Here is a 23,242-nt window from a genome sequence, read left to right on the forward strand (position 1 = left end):
TTTCATAGCAATTGAAAAACTGAAAAAATTTTGGGGCATGTCGAGCATAGTTGGAGCATGTTGAGCATTAAAAATATAGTTGCTGAAACTTTTATTCAGGATGCAAACTGGCAAGAAAAAGCTAAAATAGAACAAACTCTAGGAGCGAGAAGTATAAATGGGTAAAAGTATTAGTTACAGTCCAATGCATACTTAAAATGAACTTTACTTGCCGTTCAATGACAGGCTCTGGCAACACTTCAAGGATATTTGCATAGACTAACCATCCCTCATCGTCTTTGTCTTGTGATGCTGGAATGGGGGGTTTCTCAATTGCTCGAACAAACAAAGGGGTGAGAATTAATAACAGAAATGAACTGACCCACACTCCACTATAATGCAGATTACTAATATTAGAGCTCGCTCGCATCAATAGTTTATACATTTATTAACTTATGCTCAATTCAAAGACAAATTATTATTATTGTTTTAATTAAAAATTATTCAAAGGCATAATTACTCCATGATTACATTTATTATTTAATTCAAGGAAAATGAAGTTATACAGGGAATCAGCATACCACTGGTATGCCATAGGTCTGGACCATAGGTCACTCCTTCCGGGATATACGCATCCTGCCATGGCAAGCGTGGATTTTTGGTTTTGATGTAGCCAGCAGCAGGATCTCACATTTAGTCACCAGGCATCGAAGAGAGAAAAGAACCAAGAGACAATGAGCATTCGTAGGAAGTCTAACCGCTAGGAGCACTGGAAGGCGTAGGCAGGATTACTCAATGCTTACGATAAAGGAGAGGGAGTATCGGTAGACCACCCTATCAAAAGAGAACTTGGTTATCATACATGACCCGGGCTCGCTGGTGTCATTCTATTGGTTAAGGACAAACAGCACACCGTTAGGTCAATTCAAATGTCAATCGCGATGTGAGATGGATAAGTACCAGTACCGTAACACGGCATGAGTGACGCAAAACAGCCCGGCGACTTTCGCATCGCTCTATGAGCTATCCAAAGCAAGAAGACAACTCTTAGTTTCAATTGATAATTGGAAACTACCGAAATCAGATATAACAGTCTGGATAGCGGAAGGGTGTTCGAGTAGGTGAGCTCTCTCCTGTTCGAGTCAGATAGTTTATGTAGACTACCTTATCATCTTCATCAATCATAATAACTATGTACAAAAACTTATTTTCTTGTTGACCTATTTCCTAATACACTAGCCATTATATAACTGCCGAATCTTACTTCGATGGATTGTGAATAGACTTGTTCGCATATTTTCTCTTCATCTGTTCATTCAGAAGTGGTTGATTTATCTTCGCGACTATCATTGACTGGCTCTGTCTCCTTTTTTAGTTGAGGTTTGGTACATAAATGTTACTGGAACTTTGGTATGCTTCTCTGTGGTGATCATTAACTTTAGTAGGGGTATTAGTCAATATCAAGGTTATATAACATCTTCGATTTTTGTTCTTGCTTTTTGAGGTAGGGCTTTTGGTACTGGAATTAATACAGCAGGTGGTATGTACCGTCTGACTCCAGTGCAAGATAGCTTATGTTGAACATCCAATGGACACCAGTTTGAATTTTTCCATGACCCTGCCATAGGACAACCACTGCTGCTACAAAGTCTGCTTCACCAAAAATGTCACAGTTCAAGGGGTATATACTTGACCTTTCAAATCCAGATATAGTGTTATTAGGTGTTAGAGCATTTAGAACAGCTCGGTTGACAAACTGCAATTTTTACGAATCCAACAAGTTTACTATCATTAAGCCTCATTCGGTCATCAAAGACAGTGTTAAAACGGGCTTTATATAGTCCACAAACTGCAATTTCAAGGGGCTGGATGCGATGGGTTTCAAAGGGCTGGATGCGATGGGAAGTATGAGGGGATATGTTCAACATCACCAAACCTGCACGTTTTGTTTTCTCTATAACATCAATATGGGTATGCAAACTGATTGTCCAAGATCAGAAGTATGGGATTCTCTAGACTTCATCCAGTATTCTGTATAAGGTGCTCAGTATAACCTCAGCTAAAAAATTCTTCATTCATTCAACCACTTTATGCTGCACATTTTTTACTACCAACTGGGGCGCCATTCATAAATTGTGGCTGCATTCTGACTCAAGGAAATATTAGACGTAGAGGAATGTAAGTTTCTGTGGCACTGATTGTGCATACTACAATAACAAGCTCACTTCATTCTGCAGAAGTTATGCTTCCTACCTACTTTTTTTCTTGCCTTGCAACAATTCTTTTTGGATTTTGAATCATTGAATATCCAGTTTAATCCATATCGTATCCTTGCTGCTTGGTGGAAATATGTATTTTTCCACAACCTTTGCTAGATTGTTACATTTTTTTCAATGGTTGCTCTATTAAATGTCGATGCTCGAGCAACTGATGTGGCCTCTGGAGTATGAAGGGATAAGTGCCGACGTTCCTTGAATGAGGAATATCAGCCATAGCCTGCCATACACGTTTTTCCTAAGATTTGAAATTTTAAAACTGTTCGCAGCAGCATTTTTGTTTGCAGTCTTTTGACATTTTACAATAGACAACCCATAGAATCTATATGTCAAAGTTACTATATGATTGGCTAATTCAGTTTCCAACTTTTGAGAAAATAATTGTTTTGATGCATTACCATCGCCTAGCCTATGATTACTATGATGCATTTTTGCTATGTACTAAGTAATTGCCATTCGACCTACACCATACTCTGGCGCCAGAGCATTTACTTTCGGCTTGTTATTAATAACATCATCATATGCAGCTTCTAAATTTTCAATACTTGCGTATTTATTTGTTTTCATTTTGTAATGTCTGACAATTATTATGAAGGTCTTACGGTATATATCTCATGAAAGAGCCATTTGCCCTGCACAAGCGTGCACAATTACCTAAAATCAAAATGATCGACTTGCCCCACTTATAACTTCTCATGCTTTGTAATCTAACCTGGAAAACCTCCATGTAGTATCACAAAAAATATACTATCACTTCAAAAACATTCTATCAAACGAGATGTAACAATATAGTGGACAATGAGTGGCTCAATTTGGCCTTTTTCACAAATATGATGTACACGAAAATTACAAAAAAACAGGACAATTGACAAAAATTTGAATGAATGGCTAACTCTTTGTCTTTCCCCTTTAGCTTGTAAATAGTTGTATGTAATGTTTAAAGTCATAAAATTATGCTACAAATGTAAACAACAGAGCACATGGTCGGTAGGAAATGGTAATGCTCAACTTGCCTCAATGCTCAACTTTTGCCTACGTTGTTCAACACTGTTTTCATTTTAATTTTTGCTAGTGGGTTCAGTACTATCAACATTTAGTAGCCAATAGTACTAAAGTTGAGGAAACAAGGCAGATTGTGTTAAACGGTAATTATCAAAAAGAATTTCATATTGTTACAATGCAAAATAATCAATTTAAGAACACAAACTTTAACAGTGGGTTGTTGTACCTTTTTTAAGGTACAAGTAAAATGTTTTTACTTATTTCACTTAATGCATTATATGTTGAAGTAAATTGAACATTTATAAAAACCTATTTGAAAATATTGGATATGACACAAAGTAACAACTAAATGAGGGTTCAAGCTATGTCAAGAGGAATTTTTTCATCTCTCAACGCATTGCTCTCGGCAGAAGTTAGAGGCTCTAATTTTTTGAGGCAGCAAGAACATCTAGCTCAAGGACAATTATCTAAGTGAATACCATAGATAAGCCTTCTTTGAGCACTGCTTATGTTTTTAATAGTCAAGCAGACATCATGTTACAGTTGACAATTGCTGACAGTTATATTTACCTGAAAGATGGCACCACAAGTTAACTCAAATTTACATCTACACTTACGAGGCTTATCTAAGCATCTATGTTAGCTACCTCTCTTAATTCACTTGAACCTTGACACACTTATGTTGTAATACTACAAAAAATAACAACTGTTGAAAATAGTGACCTGCGGTTTTTCTGTTGTGGTAAAATCCGGTAAGACCTTCTGTGGTTTCACCTGATTGAGTAGTTTCATGTAAATTAATTTGACTGATCACTGAACCTAAATTCTTTTAGTTGAACAGTCTTTGACAAATCAGATGTTTAACCGTCAAAATTTAATTCATATTTGATCAAAGCAAATAAACCGGAAATAAGCAAAAATGGAAGAGATTCAAATACTATTGGTCAACATGTGCATTACTATTAACAATTTATGATCTACAGTGTATCAATGATAGAAAACCACAGAGCCATTAATGCAACAGGTATGGAAGCGCAAGAAAGGAACTCGGAAGAGCTGCTCTACCACCTCCTCAAAACATACACAGAAGGGGAGTACAGATTTTCTCAACTAACAGTCACAGACCTGAGCAGGTTCTTGGAAGGTGTTTCAGAAGCAAAGCGTTGTTTTATTGTTCAAAGCAAGTTTGAAGATGGAGTGAGTTTCCTTCATCAAACTGTTGGATATGAAAAATTGCTGTTCATGTGCATTTTGAACAGCATTCAGTCGGAGGATAGACATAAATTAATTATGGTGCAGGACAATGAAGGAATGACACCGCTGCACTATGCTAGTCGGTCATACCCTTTAGATACAGTGAGATATGTACTGGAATGCATAACACCAGAAAGTAGACATGCATCACTTATGGTGCAGGATACTAAAGGAATGACACCACTACACTATGTTAGTCAGTCAAAAGATGCATATGCAGTGAAATATGTACTGGAATCCATAGCACTGGAGAATAGACTTGCATCACTTATGATACAGAATAATGAAGGAATGACGTCATTACACTATGCTAGTCAGTCATACTCCTCAGATAAAGCGAAATATGTATTGGAATCCATAGCGTCAGATAATAGACATGCATTACTTATGATGCAGGATAATAAAGGGATGACGTCACTACACTATGCTAGTATGTCAGACGGTGCGGATGCGGTGAAATATTTATTGGAATCTATAGCACTAAAGAATAGGCAAGCATCACTTATGGTACAGGATACAGAAGGAATGACCTCACTACACTATGTTGGTCAGTCAAGAAATACAGATAAAGTAAAATATGTACTGGAATCCATTGCACCAGAGAAGGAACATGCATCACTTATGGTTCGGGATAATAGAGGGATGACACCATTACACTATGCTAGTCAGTCAGGAGGCGCAGCTACAGTGAAATTTGTATTGGAATTCATAGCAACAGCGAATGAACATGCATTACTTATGGTGCGCGATGATAAAGAAATGACATCACTGCACTATGCTTGTCAGTCAGGAGGCCCAGATACAGTGAAATATGTACTGGAATCCATAGGACCAGAGAATAGGCTGTCATCACTTATGGTCCAAGATAATAAAGGAATGACATCACTACACTATGCTAGTCAGTCAAAAAATCCAGATACATTAAAGTATACACTGAAATCCATTGCACCAGAGAATAGACATGCATCACTTATGGTACAGGATAATGAAGGAATGACACCACTACACTATGCTAGTCAGTCAGGTGTAAATACAATGAAATGTGTACTGGAATCTATAGCGCCAGATAATAGACAATCATCACTTATGGTGCAGGATAATGAAGGAATGACATCACTACATTATGCTAGTCAGTCAGGAGATTCAAATACAGTGAGATATGTACTGGAATCCATTGCACCAGAGAAAAGACATGCATTACTTATGTGGCAGGATAAAGAAGGAATGACATCACTACACTATGCTAGTCAGTCAGGAGATGTAGATACAGTCAAATATCTACTGGAATGTATCGCACCAGAGAATAGACACGCGTCACTTATGGTGTGGGATAAAGAAAGAATGATACCACTACAGTATGCTAGTCAGTCAGGAGATATAGATAAAGTGAAATATGTACTGGAATCCATAGTGTCAAAGAAGGGACACACATCACTTATGGTTCAGGATAATAAAGGAATGACATCACTACATTATGTTTCCCAATCAAGAGGTGCAGATACAGTGAAATACGTACTGGATTCCATAACACCAGAGTATAGACATGCATTACTTATGGTACAGGATAATGAAGGAATGACATCACTACACCATGCTTGTCAGTCAGAAGAAGAAGATAAAGTGAAGTATGTACTAGAATCCATAGCACCAGAGTATAGACACACATCACTTATGGCACAGGATAATAAAGGAATGACGGCGCTACACTATGCTAGTCGGTCATACTTTTCAGATACATTAAAACATGTACTAGAATCCATTGCGCCAGAAAATAGACATGCTTTACTTATGGTGCGGGATAATGAAGGAATGACATCATTACACTATGTTAGTCTTTCAAGATGCGCAAATAAAGTTAAATATGTACTGGAATCCATTCCTCCAGAGAATAGATATGCATTACTTGCAGTACAAGACAATGAAGGATTGACATCACTACACTATGCTAGTCAATCAGGAGGTGCAGATGCAGTGAAATATGTACTGGAATCCGTAGCACCAGAGAATATACATGCAATGCTTATAGTGCAAGATAAGGGAGGAATGACATCATTACACTATGCTAGTCAGTCAGGAGGTGCAGATGCAGTGAAATATATACTGGGATCCATAGCATCAAAGAATAGACATGCATTACTTTATGCGCAGACCAATAGAGGAATGACATCCCTACACTATGCTAGTCAGTCAGGAGATACAGATACTGTTAAGTATGTGCTTGAATCTATAGCACCAAAGAATAGACATGCATCACTCAAAGTACAGGATAATGAAGGTAAGACAGCCCTGCACTATGCTAGTCAGTCAAGAGATACAGCTTTAGTGAAATATGTACTGGAATCCATACCATCGGAGAATAGACATGCATCACTCATGGTACAGGATAATGAAGGAATGACATCATTACACTATGCTAGCCGATCTTGCTTTTCTGATACAGTGAAATTTGTACTGGAATCTATTGCACCGGAGTATAGACACACATCACTCATGGTGCAGAATAATAGTGGAATGACATCGCTACACTATGCTAGTCAGTCAGGAGATACAGATAAAGTGAAATATATAATTGAATCCGTATCATGGGCGACTAGACATGCATTGTTCATGGTACAGGATTATAAGGGAATGACATCACTACACTATGCTAGTCAGTCAGGAGGTGCAGCTAAAGTGAAATGTTTACTAGAATTCATAACACCAGAGAATAGAGGTGCATCACTTCTAATACAGGATCGTGATGGAATGACATCACTACACCATGCTAGTCAGTCGGTAGATGCGAATACAGTGAAATGTGTACTGGAGTCAATAATACCAAATCATAGATATGCATCACTTTTGGTGCGCGATAATCGAGGAATGACATCGCTACACTATGCTTGTGAGTCAGGAGATGCGGATACGGTGAAATATGTACTGGAATTTATAGCACCAAAGAATAGGCATGCATCACTTATGGTGCAGGATGATAAAGGAATGACACCACTACACTATGCTTGCCAGTTAAGATATCCTGTGAAATATGTATTGGAATCTATAGCACCAGAGAATAGAAATGCCTTACTTATGGTGCAGGATAATAAAGGAATGACATTACTACACTATGTTTGTCAGTTAAGAGATACAGATAAAGTGAAATATTTACTGAAATCCATAGCACCAGAGAATAGACGCGTATCACTTATGATGCAGGACAATGTCGGAAGGACATCACTGCACTATGCTAGTCAGTCAGGAGATACAGATACAGTAAAATATTTACTGGAATCTATACCCACAGAGAAAAGAAATGCGTCAATTATGGTGCAGGATTGTGAAGGAATGACATTGCTGCACTGTGCTAGTCTGTCATATTTTTCAGATACAGTAAAGTATTTACTGGAATCCATAGCACAAGAGAATAAACATGCATCAATTATGGTGCAAGATAATGAAGGAATGACATCACTACACCATGCTAGTAAATCAGGAAATATAAATACAGTGAAATGTGTACTGGAATTCATAGCACCAGAGACCAGGCATTTATCACTTATGGTGCAGGATCATAAGGGAATGACATCACTACACTATGCTAGTCAGTCAGGAGATGCAGGGACAGTGAAATATGTACTGGAATCCATAGTATCAGAGAATAGGCATGCATCGCTTATGGTGCAGGATCATAAAGGAATGACATCACTAGACTATGCGAATGCTAGAGTATCATACCTCTTCAGGTTAATGATCAATTTTCCTAAAACACATCATTTTACCCGACAGATCCGAACGGTGCAAATGTCAGAGCCGCAACCCCTTGAGACATTTACTTTTCAACCCACAGAACAGCCTATCCAGGATATGTTATCCAGTGATACAGTCAATCAATGCCTTCAGAATACTTCTCCTATTGCTACCATATTACCAGCAACGGCCAGGAGGGAATCATCACCTTTGAACATCCATCATAAAATTACAGCAGCTGTTCCCTCAGCGGTAGAGAGATCTGGTGGGTTTCATTCACCTCAAGCCCCATCTACATCTTTTTCTCAAGATGATTTAAACATTGCCAACAATGATAACAGTTGTGATGTTGGTCAGACAGTGTTCAACAAAAAACGGGCTCCTTCTGATCTCTTCTCCGACCAAGTCGAATCTGGTCCATCTAATATGCAGATCATTAGACATGAAGGTAAATGAAATATTTTAAATCCTCTTGAGAATACATTTACTACAAGCCGCCTTCATGGTAATTTAATTGCCATTTTATGAGTTTCTTATAAACATTTTAGTTTTCATCAGACAGCCAATAATCATACAGTAACTCATTTACTCATGATCTATAATCAAACAGCTACTAGTAACTCATATACTCGTAATTTATAATAAAATGGCTAATAGTAACTCATATACTCATATCTTATCATCAAACAGCTAATAGTAACTCATATACTCATAATTTATAATCAAACAGCTAATAGTAACTCATATACTCATAATTTATAATCAAACAGCTAATAGTAACTCATATACTCATAATTTATAATCAAACAGCTAATAGTAACTCATATACTCATATCTTATCATCAAACAGCTAATAGTAACTCACATAGTCGTAATTTATAATCAAACGGCTAATAGTAACTCATATACTCATAATTTATAATCAAACAGCTACTAGTAACTCATATACTCATATCTTATCATCAAACAGCTAATAGTAACTCACATAGTCGTAATTTATAATCAAACGGCTAATAGTAACTCATATACTCATAATTTATAATCAAACAGCTACTAGTAACTCATATACTCATATCTTATCATCAAACAGCTAATAGTAACTCACATAGTCGTAATTTATAATCAAACAGCTAATAGTAACTCATATACTCATAATTTATAATCAAACAGCTACTAGTAACTCATATACTCATAATTTATAATCAAACAGCTAATAGTAACTCATATACTCATAATTTATAATCAAACAGCTAATAGTAACTCATATACTCATATCTTATCATCAAACAGCTAATAGTAACTCACATAGTCGTAATTTATAATCAAACGGCTAATAGTAACTCATATACACATAATTTATAATCAAACAGCTAATAGTAACTCATATACTCATAATTTATAATTAAACAGCTAATAGTAACTCATATACTCATAATTTATAATCAAACAGCTAATAGTAACTCATATACACATAATTTATAATCAAACAGCTAATAGTAACTCGTATACTCATAATTTATAATCAAACAGCTAATAGTAACTCGTATACTCATAATTTCTAATCAAACAGCTAATAGTAACTCATATACTCATATCTTATAATCCAACCGCTAATAGTAACTCATATACTCATAATTTATAATCAACAGCTAATAGTAATTCATATCCTCATAATTCAATTGAAGTCTTTAGTCTCATAGGATTACAAATGTAAAGGCAGAAAATGTCAAGATAGTGAATAGACCCACTAATAATTCCAGTTTGCACATCATGAAAAAGATAACAAGTGCACTTATCATTTGGTGATTGTACCAGGGCAATAGATGAACAATGGATATCTGGTAGGGTTATCTAGAATCATAGATATATATATATATATACCTAGATTGGCCAATAGAGAAAAAGCCTATCAGACTTAAATAGCATGATGTAACGTCATTGTATTGTACCTCACGCTTGACTGCACTGCTGGTTACAATGAAGCTTATGAGGAGAATTTGACAAAATTACATTTATTTTCACATAAAAACCTTCTTGGATACATAATCCTGTAAACTAAAGCAATTCTGTGATAATATTTGATAACCACCTTAGATTAAAACTATAAAAGTTATGAATTGTTGCGAACAAGTCATGAGCCATCAGGGCTTTATTTGCCACCCTCTCCTATCCTCATTCTCTCTTTTCCCCTTCTCCAAAGAAGAAGTGAGAAGGGGAAAAAAGAGAAGAGAGAAAAGAGAGGGGGGGGGGCAAATAGCCCACCCACTCAAAGAGCCAGACCCTGGCTAGGTGAATAGACTAATATCATGTTGAACTAAACAAGACAAAATAAGATGAGCCTGTGAAGTTTTGATCTGATCAGGGAAATGGAACCAACGGCTTTCTTAGCTGGAGCTGGAACAAGACCAAGGAATGCAGGGTCGGACCAGACTCGGGGTCAGCAATGAGGGCCAAGATCGGGTCGGACTGGGTCAGCACGATTTTTTATTCATTCAAGGTTAAGAGATAGTTCTATTACAGCCTAATGTTGTTACATCAATAAACTGAGATAGAAGAAACCCTTATCTTACCAATTATTATATTTTGTGGCTTGGTTTATAGATGCAATCTACAATTTATGGCTAGACATTGGTGGATCAATGCTATTCAATGGGTGATAGATTAATGGCATGATTTGGCTAGTGTTTTTATTACTAATTTTATTTTCAACTGCAATTATAATCAACAAGGGATTAGTTAAGAAATACTTAACAAATATAGAAATAGATAACCCAACATAGTGGAAAACAAAAATCCATCACTTACCTAAAACTTCTGGTGTTAGTAGAAGAAACTAAAAATAAAATAAATTTGCTGGATTGAAGGTTCTTAGACGTGCTTTTAAATTCCTCAGGATGCCCTCGTTGTAAATGCCTCAATAGTATTGAGGTGGTTCGTTCTTTGTAGCTTAAAGGTTGACTCGCAACAAAATTCGCATTACAGTTATTTGGTATCAAAATATTCACCGTGTTTTACTCTGTTGTGTTGTAGGTGCCAAATACGCGGAAAAATGATTACAAACATTTAAAAGCTCAAAAACGAAAAGCCGCCATAGATTGGAATCTTTTTATTTCGATGACGTAGTCATTACAGTTTGGTTATCGTCTTGTCACGTGATGTTTTCACGTGAATTGAAAAGCCAATAAAAAGCTAAATATAAAACTTATCGTAGCACTAGTTTATGACAAACACTGGGTTTTACCGAATACCTTGTATCAAATATAGATGCTCGCTACTTTACAGTTTTGTTTCGGCATTATTAAGTCGTCAAGTCGTCATCTGAACGTGACCCAATATTTCGAAAATAATTTTTGCAGCATTTTTCGATTATCACAGTTGACCAACAGGCCCGTCATGATTATCAGACAATGATATGTACTCCTTCGAGCTAAGGTTGAAAAGTTTAACGATTTTTTTTGGTAAGTTATAAGATATCAGTGCTAAAAGTGACAGCATTACAATGACGATAAAACAGACGCGTAGGAACAATAGACATGGTTTTATTGAATGCATGAAGTATATTTATAAAAATATTTTGACGAATGAGGTTGCATGAAAGTGTAAACAGAAACCATCTTGTAACAACTACGTCCTATTTGAGCCGTTTTGGAAAGCGAATCCAAACTACGGTGGTCTCGTGTGGCTGCGATTAACTGTTCGTTTTTTAACTTTTAAGAGATTGTAATCACATTTCCACATATTTTGCACCTACAACACAACAGAGTAAGACATGGTGAATCTTTTAATACCAAATAACTTTAATGTGAATTTTATTGCAAGTCAACCTTTAAACAATAGCATGATGTTGAACCTCAGCAACTTCTCCATGGTAGCACTTAGTGCTAGCCTGGAAAAGTTTTTCACCAATCCAGCATTACTAAGCAACACTCTCGTCGCTTTCTCACTGTGGTTGCAAACCTCAATCACCACAGGCGAAGACAAAGTCAAGCCACCACGATTCTTAACTGTGATTAGGGAATTTGTTGCTTGGTTGACATCATAGTTGGTAACATCTACGATGCTAGTGATACAATCATTACATTTCAGCTTTGGTGACCTAGCCAGCTACATTGCCAGCTGTAAAATAATCGTTCTGTCTCATTTTTGACTTAAGACATACTTGCGTACTCTTCATATTTAGTCATGTTTAGTTCAGCATGATATTAGTCTATTTACCTAGCCAGGGTCTGACTCTTTGAGTGGGTGGGCTATTTTCCCCCCATTTCCTTTCTCCCTTCTCTCTTTTCCCCTTCTCACTTCTTCTTTGGAGAAGGGGAAAAGAGAGAACGGGGATAGGAGAGGGTGGCAAATAAAGCATTGATTGCTCATGATTTGTGTTCAACAATTCATACCTTTTATAGTTTTAATCTAAGGTGGTTATCAGATATTATCACAGAATTGCTTTAGTTTACTGGATTATGTATCCAAGAAGGTTTTTATGTGAAAATAAATGTAATTTTGTCAGATTCTCCTCATAAGCTTAATTGTTAACAACAGTGCAGTCAAGCGTGAGGTACAATACAATGACGTTACGTCGTGCTATTTAAGTCTGACAAGGCAACGGGTAGGAATAGCTATTATTGGCCAATCTAGGTTTATATATCTATGTCTAGAATGTATTTACTGTCAAGTTGGTAAGGAGCAGACAACCCTTATATTACTTCAATTATTTATCACCATACACCAACTGAGTATTCTCTACGCGTTTTTTCTAGACAAAATTGAAGATGGTATCGTTAAACTTGTTGTAAAAGAACAACAGTTTATCTTCGCGTTTTCAAAATGTGGGACTGTTGGAGAATTCACTAGAGAGGTACAGGAGACAACTGGATATGAATGTAACATCTCATCTCAAGGTTAGGCTAGTGTATTTTGATGATTAGAGTCATTGTCTGGCTATACTAGTCCCATAGAAGAGTCTGTAGTCGATTCTCTTCAACTGCTCAGACCTAAGTCTAAAATACGCTTATAAGGATCATCATTATTCTGAATGGAGCTAGTTTGTCATAGACGTCATTCAGTTCTGTTGGCTCCATCAACCGCAGCCCTCTTTGTATTAGATGTAAAATATGGTGCTCCCTTTTGATTTAACTCGATTAAAACAGTTATAGGAAAACTTGAACCCATGACCTTTATTTATGACAGTTTCAGGTTTTGATTCTGTAAAAAATATCTAGTAAACTACCTTTGGGGATCTTCTACTCTCTGTTTGCTGTCTCTGTTCAAATCAGTCCCTATAATAATGAGTCAACTGTAAGTTACTTGAGCGACTCACCTCTGTTCCCATTGTGAAGAGTAAATGAAGTTCCACAAAACAGTTGCGTAGCGATTGTATCAGCCTATGTAGCTACCGTTTGAGAAAAGCAGGTACTGCTTGAATGGTAGTACTGACTGACTAGTGACAGCGAGAGTGGCACTACTGCTGGTTTATTCTCAGTTGCGTGTCAGCAGTGGCAGACCTGAATGGTCTTTACAAGCCTCATGAAGAAGTATTTTGTGGACAAAGTCTCTTTTAACATGATGCATTATGTAGACACAATTTGTTTCGATGCTACTCATATTATGTCATAAATGTAATTGTGCAGATGGATTTGAATACACTGATGCTGTATGTCTTGGAGCTCTAGTTTTACCCTTTACAATTTCTGCTGGGGACTCTAAAACCATCATAACATCAAGTAAGTTAGCTTACACCTAGTGTGTCTTTAACATATGTTGGTTGGAAACAACATAAGCTATGTTGCTAGTTTAGGCTGTGTTTTCCTCTGGCATGTTAGCAAAGTGGAGAATACTTTTTACCAGCCATGCATAGTTTTGGAGTATCACAGTAATAGAAGGGTATCGATAGAAATATTCTGAATCATAAAAAAACACCAACTGTTTAAGCAGATGTTGAACAAGAAGATCTCAGATGTTTGAACGAAGAATCCATGTGAGGCTCTACTAGCACGTTGAGAGAATTTGTCGAAAGTATGTATTACATCGTTATGCGACCTATTACAGTGACTTATAGAGTGCTGCCTATTATAGTGACTTGTACAGTGCTGCTTATTATAGTGACTTGTAGAGTGTTGCCTATTATAGTGATTTGTAGAGTGTTGTATATTATAGTAACTTGTAGAGTGCTGGCTATTATAGTGTCTTATAGAGTGCTGTCTATTATAGTGATTTGTAAAGTGCTGCCTATCATAGTGTCTTGTAGAGGTCTGTCTATTATAATGTCTTATAGAGTTCTGTCTATTATAGTGACTTTTAGAGTGCAGTCTATTATATTCACTTGTAGAGTGCTGCCTAATATAGTGACTTGTAGAGTGCTGACTATTATAGTGACTTGTAGAGTGCTGTCTATTATAGTGACTTGTACAGTACTGCCTATTATAGTGACTTTTAGAGTGTTGACTATTATATTCACTTGTAGAGTGCTGCCTATTATAGTGACTTGCAGGGTGCTAACTATTCTAGTGACTTGTAGAGTTCTGTCTATTATAGTGTCTTGTAGAGTGCTGTCTATTATAGTGACTTGTAGACTACTGCTTATTATACTGACTTGTAAAGTGCTGCCTATTATAGATACTCGTAGAGTGCTGCCTATTATAGTGACTTGCAGAGTGCTGTCTATTATAGTGACTTGTACAGTGCTGCCTATAGTAGTGACTTGTAGAATGTTGTCTATTATAGTGACTTGCAGAGTGCTGTCTATAATTATAGTGACTTGTAGAGTGCTGCCTATTATAGTGACTTGTAGAGTGCTGCCTATTATCTTGACTTGTAGAGCGCTGACTATTATAGTGACTTGTAGAGCACTGTCTATTATAATGACTTGTAGAAAGTGGCTTATTATAGTGTCTCGTAGTACTGTTACAGTAATAGTTACTAACTTTGTAGTATAAAGTATGATTGTAGTTATATAGTCAAGAAAAGCATTGAAATGAATGATAATCTTATGTTTTTCGTGTTGATAAATAACCTTCGACCTGTGCCACTAAAATCATTTGATCTGTAAAATCATCAGCTAATATTTGCTTGCTTATATATTGCAGTGGAACAAAGGTTAGAATAAAAGCTGTATTATTAATGTACTGTGCGTCCCTGATATACAATTTCAATATGTTTCATGGTTGGTACCGTATAGCGAAAATGTCATATAGCAGGGTGGAAAAACCCATAGTAATTATATAATGCAAAGATCCTGTGGTAAAAATTTTGTTTAAAGGTTGACTTGCAACAAAATTCACCTTACAGTTATTTACAGATTCACTGTCTCACTCTGCTTTGTTGTAGGTACAAAATATGTGGAAATGTCATTACAAGCTCCTAAAAGCTCAAAAATGAACAGTTAATCGCCGCCATCACAAAACCGCCGTAGATTAGAATCTCTTTCCAAAACGGCTCAAATGGGACATAGTTGTACAAGATGGCTTATGTTTACACTTTCACACAACCTCATTCGTCGAAATATTTTCACAATTACACTTCACGCATTCAATAAAACCATGTACATTGTTCTTACGCGTCTATTTTATCGTCATTGTAATGCTATCACTTTCAGCACTGATATCTTATAACTTACCGTAAAAAATTGTCTAATTTTTTTCACCTTAGCTCGAAGGAGTACATATCATTTTCTGATAGTCATGACGAGCCTGTTGGTCACCTGTGATAATGGAAAAGTGCTGCAGAATTTATTTGCGAAGTATTAGTACACATCATCAGATTACGATTAGACGATTAGACCAAGTCGAAACAAAACTGCAAAGTAGCGAGCATCTATATTTGATAGGGGTTCTTCGGTAAAACCCGAAGTGTTCGCCATAAACTAGTGCTACGAGAAGTTTTATATTGAGCCTTTTATTTGCCTTTTAATTTACGTGAGAACATCACGTGACAAAACAATAACGAAATGGAATGACAACGTCAGAGAAATAAACTGATTCTAATCTACGGCGGCTTTTCGTTTTTGAGCTTCTAAAAGCTTGTAATCACATTTCCACATATTTTGAAACCTACAACACAGCAGCGTAAGACATCGTGAATCTTTTGACACCAAATAACTGTAAGGTGGATTTTGTTGCAAGCCAACCTTTAAGTACTCTACATCTAAAAAATCTAAAAAACTAAAAATCAGCAACAAAATAGTATGTTTACCTTGGTAACTATAGCTACCCACAGTAACTTTAGTGTATTTAGTGGTTATGATCTGCAATAAAATGTAGCATTACAATGTTTTATGTGCAGTATGTACCGTATAGAGTTCTTACCTTCGAAACAAACATATAACATAAACGCTGAATTTAACCTAAAGAATTTAGCTTAAAACACACTTAAAACTAAGTTTTATTATGTATCTTCAACTATTTTACTAAACTTCAACTTTTTCTTCACTAAAGTTTTATCCCTCTTACCGGTTTCCGGCTTAGTTTTTACTATAACTTTTAGCCGACCTCATTAACACCTTTTCAACTTAATCCGACAAGAAAGCCCGAGTGATGCTGTTATCATAAATTGTTCTATTTAATACATAATGAAATGGATTATTGCTAGCAGCTAAGGAAACCTGTCTGATCCCGACCCTCTGTTCGAAAAGATCGCAACTTCAACTTTGCTACTGGTTTAAAGGAGAAAATATTACCGCTTTTTACCCAAGAAATGCTAAATTAAGAGAAATCGGTCATCGTATCTCTTTCAGGCGTTTGAGAAAGTCTCGGGAACAGCATATCGACATCTTTGTTATTGCAAGGTTATGAGCACATCAACTGCCAAAATTGAATTTCGAGCAAGGTTTCTTGTTTAATTCAAATGATGAAATAGGATTCATATGGCGAGGACGAAAAACCATTGTGTTCCAATTCGTGAGGGGAAAAAATGGTCTAATATGAACATCCTAACCCGAGGGTGCTTTGTACTGTCTCTTACTAGTTTTGATTATTCATAGCTTGAGAGACAGCGCGCAGGGAGGACAGTCATGGAACTCTACAAAACTTTGATAAACTAGCAGAAGAGGAAGTAAACTGGAAGCTTTTAGGAAAGTTAGCCGAAGAAAGAAGTGGTACTTTATTCGTTGCCATGAACAAAGACTCATGAAATACAGTAAGGAATAACTATTAACCATTAATTCTCCAACCTTCTTGTGTGCAATACTTTATCAATTGTATAGTAAACCTGCACGATTTGTTTCCCCCATGCCAATTCGATTATCGACCTCAACTTCAGTTGAACACCGTTTATAACCGACACACATGATGACTCACCACAGTGTCAAACGATGTCACAATTGCTTTTGGTTAACCTGACACTGCGGCCACCTGAACATCCTCATTTCATAAACTTTAACTTCATATTTTTGTAATGAAGTATAAATAGCTTTCGAGAATGGATGTGATATCTACGTATATGTACAGCAAAGATCAAAAAAATCTTTCAAGAAAAAATAGTGTCAATCTCCATGGAAGATTCTGTGTATCCGATCCAAGCACCCAGGTGCAGTTTTCATGATATGGAAACGGAAACCGCACCAAAAAATTGCACTTCAAACTCGCACCGATTAACCGGTGTTCCCCGTTTTGTCCGATGTCAGAAAATAAAAGATTAGACTTGATTTAATAGAAACTAACCGCAACCACCGGATCAAACCGAAAAATCGTGCAGGTCTGTTGTATTCTCAAGGGTTGTCTTGTCATATTCATTTTGTTAATGGCTGACTTGCAACAAATTTCACATTACAGTTATTTGGTATCATAAGATTCACCATGTCTTACTCTGTTGTGTTGTAGGTAAAAAATATATTGGAATGTGATTACAAGCCCTTAAAAGCTAAAAGACGAACAGTTAATCGCAGCTACACCAGACCGCCGTAGTTTGGATTCGCTTTCCAAAACGGCTCAAATGGGGCGTAGTTGTTACAGGATGGTTTCTGTTTACACTTTCATGCAACCTCATTCGTCGAAACATTTTCACAAATATACTTCACGCATTCAATAAAACCATGTCTATTGTTCTTACGCGTCTTTTTATCGTCATTGTAATGCTGTCACTTTTAGCACTGATATCTTATAACTTACCGTAAAAAATCGTTAAACTTTTTAACCTTAACTCGAAGGAGTACATATCATTGTCTGATAATCATGGCGAGTCTGTTGGTTACCTGTGATAATCGAAAAGTGTTGCAAAAATTGTTTTTGAAGTAATGGGTCACGTGATCAAATTACGACTTGATGATTGAATAATGCCGAAACAAAACTGTAAAGTAGCGAGCATCTATATTTAATACGGGGTCTTCGGTAAAACCCGAAGTGTTTGTCATAAATTAGTACTACAATATGTTTTATAGTGAGCTTTTTATTGGCCTTTCAATACACGTGAGAACATCACGTGACAAGACAATAACCAAACTGTAATGAACACGTCAGATAAATAAACATATTCCAATCTACGGCGGCTTTTCGTTTTTGAGCTTTTAAGGGCTTGTAATCACATTTCCATGTATTTGGCACCCACGAAACAACAGAGTAAAACATGGTGAATCTGTTGATACCAAATAACTGTAATGTGAATTTGGTTGCAAGTCAACCTTTAAGTTATAAAGTTGTCAGCTAGCTGTAGTTGTGGTATAAAATGGGTCACCTTGACATACATCAATAATTGAGTGAATTGCTGGTTAAAATCATCATGTGAAACCATTAGAAGTTTCTAGTATACATAACTCAATAAGCAGGAAGTGTAAAGTAAATTTAGCTATAAATATTGTTTATCTGTTGCAGCAGGCAGTGGGGTGAGATAAACCTAACATAATCTGTTAATCTGTTGTCAATAAACAGTCATTTACAAGGTTGCTAATTCTATCTAGCCTAAGTTCCTATTGTATGGTGAAGTTAATAACTCATGCATGTATATTATATAACAGGTCATTTAAAATAATTCTTCTAGGCTCATACTTTCTCAAACTTGCATTTCCTTGTAGCACATTACAGAAGTCTTTCCTTAGCTGTGTAACAAAATACGCATCAAACTATTAAAGGTTGATTTGCAACAAAATTCACATTGCAGTTATTTGGTATCAAAATGTTCACCATGTTTTACTCTGCTGTGTTGTAAGTGCAAAATATGTGGAAATGTGGCTAGAAGCTCTTAAAAGCTAAAAAACGAACAGTTAATTGCAGCCATCACGGAAACGCTGTAAATTGGAATATCTTTATTTTGATGACATTGTCAAACGGTGTGGTTATTGTTTTTGATTACGTGAAGCTAAAGGCCCATCAAAGGCTCAATATAAAATGTCTCGTAGCACTAGTTTATGACAAATACTTCGGGTTCTACCGAAAAGCCCGTATCATATATAGAGGCTAGCTACGTTACAGTTTTGTTTTGGCTTGGTCTAATCATCTAGTTGTAATCTGATCATGTGACCCATACTTCCGGCCATATAGCGCGAACAATTTCTCCAGCATTTTTCGACTATCACAGGTGACCAACAGGCGCGTTATGTTTGTTAGAAGATGATATGCACTCCTTCAAGTTGAGGTTGAAAATTAAACGAACTTTTGCGGTAAGTTTTGAGATATCAGTGCTCAAAATGACAGCATTACAACGATGATGAAACAGACGCGTAAAAACAATAGACATGGTTTTATTGAATGCATGAAGTATATTTGTGAAAATAATTTGACGAATGAGGTTTCATGAAAGTGTTAACAGAAGCCATTCTGTTCAAGTATGTCCCATTTGAGCCGTTTCGGGAAGAGATTCCAACCTACGGCGTTTTTGTGATGGCTGCAATTAACTATTCATTTTTGAGCTTAGAGGTTAGAAGGCACCCTCAAAATAGTACTTTTTTTCAAAAAAAAATATTTTCAACAAAAACATGTTTCCTATATAATTAAAGTGTGCTCTTCCCATTGCTGCCACTAAAAAATATGTCAAACCACTTTAAAACACTCACAACTTGAACTAAATGTTGGCCACTTCCAGAGACAATATGCCCGAGATATTGATCGCTGCGGGGTGGTACGTGGAAACAAGGCAGCTGAATCTGTGGTAAATGCTGCTAGGAAGGCAAACAGAAGGTCAGCTGCACCAGATAATAATACGTATTCAAGTGGAGAGTTTTAAATATACATATTCAAGTGGAGGGTTTTAAAAATGTATGAGATGTATCCATGACGATCCAGCTGCCCATAACTATAAAGAAATCATCCGTTTTCTATTCCCAAACTTTATGCAGCATTTTCTCATTATTTGCTTTTTGTCAGTGTTTTTAATCTTTAAAACGCTGTCATTTTGTCAATTTTACAGATATCTACTTGAAATTTTGTATGGTTATTCCTTGAAACCTAACTGATGTACTTATGATCTCAGATTTTTTCTTCTCCGTGTAAGGGGTCCAACCGATGATCCAAACTCCAACCTGATTTCGCATATATTACTGTTTGTCTTTTTAACTGAATAAAAGTTGTAATTGAAAATTCTGCTTCCATATTATCATGATATACACTGTTTGGCAGTATAATAACCACTTTTAAAGTGGATACACCGAGACTTTTATCCAGATATTTTGCATAAGAAACATGACTTCGAAACCACATTCTGATTCATAAAATGAGAACCGTTTGCCTGGTGAACAAACCATGTATACCATTGGATTTGTTTTGAAAAACTACACCAGACTATGACCTTTTCAAGTTTGTAACACTATATATATATATATATATAGAGGGGGTCTCTCCGAGGGTGCCTCCTAGCCGTAGGAGCTTGTAATCACATTTACACATATTTTTCACCTACAACACAGCAGAGTAAGAGATGGTGAATCTTTTGATACCAAATTACTGTAATGTGAATTTTGTTGCAAGTCAACTTTAAACAGCTTTGAGGGGGTTATATTTGGGAGTTATTGTTCTTACCCGGAGATTTGATAAAGAGATAACAGGTGACACCTACAGGGAGTCAACACACACTATGCTCAATTCATAGCCCTTCTAGGATTATAACATATTCTCAATTTCTGTGTTTATAGTAACCGATTGGGTGCTGAATGATGTTCAGATGCTGCTCCTTCGATGATTACATCAGCAACTGAGAATTTTACCTGATTTGATGTCCTGGATTGAGGCCTTCACAAACAATCTATTTTAGTGTTATGTATAGATTTGTGAAATTAATCAAGCTCTCTACATATTTCATTTGCTTGTCTGGACCCTTGTTATACTACAGGATGTACGGTGTGTGCATTACAGGTTTTTCAATAAGCCAGACATCTTACAGCTTGTGATACATTCTCTTGTGGTCTGCTATAAGTGTGACTATTTTCTATGCGGTTTTCTCTTATGGCTGTGTGTATCATATCTTCCTATACTGACTGAGGCATGCACAATCTATTTTAGTGTTATGTATAGATTTATAAACCGAACAAGGCTCTCTATTTACTATATTTTTCTGTACACTTGCTATATCGTAAGGTGTGTACTGTGTGATACAAAGTTTTCAATGAGCGAACCCTTTTACTCTTGCTGCTAGTGCTAAGCACTCTTGTTATGATCTGATATGTAGCTATCATTTTGTGTATCTGTGTAATGATTAGTGTGTACTATGTATATAAGTTACATCTGTGTATATATATTTATAATTATGAACATTTTATATTTGCTCAATTCACCCATATACCTTCTCTCTATGTATATGCTCACATGTTTGTACATTTATATAATATAGTGTGTTTAATTTGTTTGTATTAATAAATTTAGTAACTCAAACTCCTAACATGTCATGCAAACCTAAAACAACAACTAAGTGTTCATCATCAATAAGTACAGTTACTCGTGGTTTCCTTACAAGTAGTTGTACAGTGATTGGGTAAACACAGGTATTTGAATTGTACTCATGACCCCTAACAATGGTAGAATTTAGTAGGTTGTGCCTAGATTTTGGACATGAGTGTGCCCGATAACCATGCCAACTGAGCTCCATTAAGGGGCGGGGGAGTGAATCTCTAAGAAATAATCAAACTGCTACAGTGAAAGAAGAGGAATCACTCACGCTTGCGGATATTTTTAAAGACAACCTTAGCTAAACACTTCTGAAGCGCTTTAGACTGTTTATATTTAAGCATATATACATGTATATACATATATTTATATATATATATATATATATATATCTGTATATATGTATATATCTATATATATATTTCTCAAAGTCCGTGTGTCATCGGAAATCCGGCTATAGATCTTAAAATCTTGATTTTTTGCAATCTGATGGATTCGACCCCACAACGGTTTTCCCATCGACGATCTATGAAGTAATCCAGTACAGTGTTTCCGGATGCTTTACCACTGAGCTATAACGCTTTAGTAAACCTGTGTGTTTTTATATACGTTCTTATATAACAGATACGCTATGCGCGCAAACTATAAATTAGCCTTGTTAAACAAAGCTATTTAAACATTGCCATTAAAACTGCATTTTGACTCACGACGAATTTAACGGATACGACGAATTACGATGCTACTGTTCCGAAATATTCTGGGACCTAAGAACAAGCAACGCGATGCTTCTTCGTCTTTTTTCGAAAATCTTTTTGGTAAATTATCTCGAACTATAAATTTGATGAGTTTTTTACAGATTATATACGTTACCAAACTGGGTATATACGTTTTGTTGACATTTCGTACCTTACATTCCTGCTATTTATTTTACATCTACATTTAGTTACTAATTTATTTCCGCTGCTCAGGAGACTTTTCCACAGCTACATTATGTTTTTTAGATTCTCATTCGGTACCTTGTGTTCCACAATCATTGAATACGAACTAAATAATTGTTTGTTTTAAAATATTTAACGTACTTTCCTTTAGTTCAAATTAAAACATCTCTGTTTGGATGACTATTTTCCAGTTTGTTATTAAAGCTTTATTTTAATAGCGATATAGCCTATTACCAAGCGCAATTTTCTTTCCTCAACAGACAGATAAGAC

At 36.1% G+C, this 23,242-nt stretch overlaps 2 protein-coding genes across 8 annotated transcripts; both read left to right on the forward strand.

Annotated features, from left to right (window-relative positions):
* The first annotated feature begins 4,247 nt into the window (after positions 1–4,247).
* On the forward strand, positions 4,248–7,884 carry LOC137388064 (serine/threonine-protein phosphatase 6 regulatory ankyrin repeat subunit B-like). The gene is made up of 2 exons (XM_068074579.1): positions 4,248–7,763; positions 7,876–7,884. The coding sequence occupies exons 1-2, from the start codon at positions 4,248–4,250 to the stop codon at positions 7,882–7,884; spliced, it is 3,525 nt and encodes a 1,174-aa protein (XP_067930680.1).
* A 301-nt stretch (positions 7,885–8,185) lies between these two features.
* On the forward strand, positions 8,186–22,014 carry LOC137387616 (uncharacterized). 7 transcript variants are annotated; one of them, XR_010977924.1, is made up of 6 exons: positions 8,186–8,685; positions 12,992–13,132; positions 13,862–13,954; positions 14,163–14,246; positions 17,209–17,363; positions 21,286–22,014. XR_010977924.1 is itself a non-coding variant. In XM_068074089.1 (5 exons), exons 1-4 carry the CDS (start codon positions 8,187–8,189, stop codon positions 14,210–14,212), a joined length of 783 nt encoding a protein of 260 aa, XP_067930190.1. In that variant the 5' UTR covers position 8,186; the 3' UTR covers positions 14,213–14,246; positions 21,286–22,014. The 7 variants fall into 7 exon arrangements, 3 of the variants coding, with proteins under 3 accessions (XP_067930190.1, XP_067930191.1, XP_067930192.1); XR_010977925.1 differs by having other exon boundaries at positions 14,166–14,246; XR_010977926.1 differs by lacking the exon at positions 14,163–14,246.
* The last annotated feature ends 1,228 nt before the right edge of the window (positions 22,015–23,242 follow it).

The sequence above is a fragment of the Watersipora subatra genome, chromosome 2 (assembly GCF_963576615.1).
Source record: "Watersipora subatra chromosome 2, tzWatSuba1.1, whole genome shotgun sequence".
Taxonomy (NCBI): domain Eukaryota; kingdom Metazoa; phylum Bryozoa; class Gymnolaemata; order Cheilostomatida; family Watersiporidae; genus Watersipora; species Watersipora subatra.

Coding starts and splice junctions, on each gene's coding strand:
- LOC137388064 (XM_068074579.1), top strand. CDS start 4,248: ATGATAGAAAACCACAGAGCCATTAATGCAACAGGTATGGAAGCGCAA.
- LOC137387616 (XM_068074089.1), top strand. CDS start 8,187: ATGACATCACTAGACTATGCGAATGCTAGAGTATCATACCTCTTCAGG. Junction 13,133..13,861: donor ATGTAACATCTCATCTCAAG/GTTAGGCTAGTG, acceptor GTAATTGTGCAG/ATGGATTTGAATACACTGAT. Junction 13,955..14,162: donor TAAAACCATCATAACATCAA/GTAAGTTAGCTT, acceptor CAACTGTTTAAG/CAGATGTTGAACAAGAAGAT.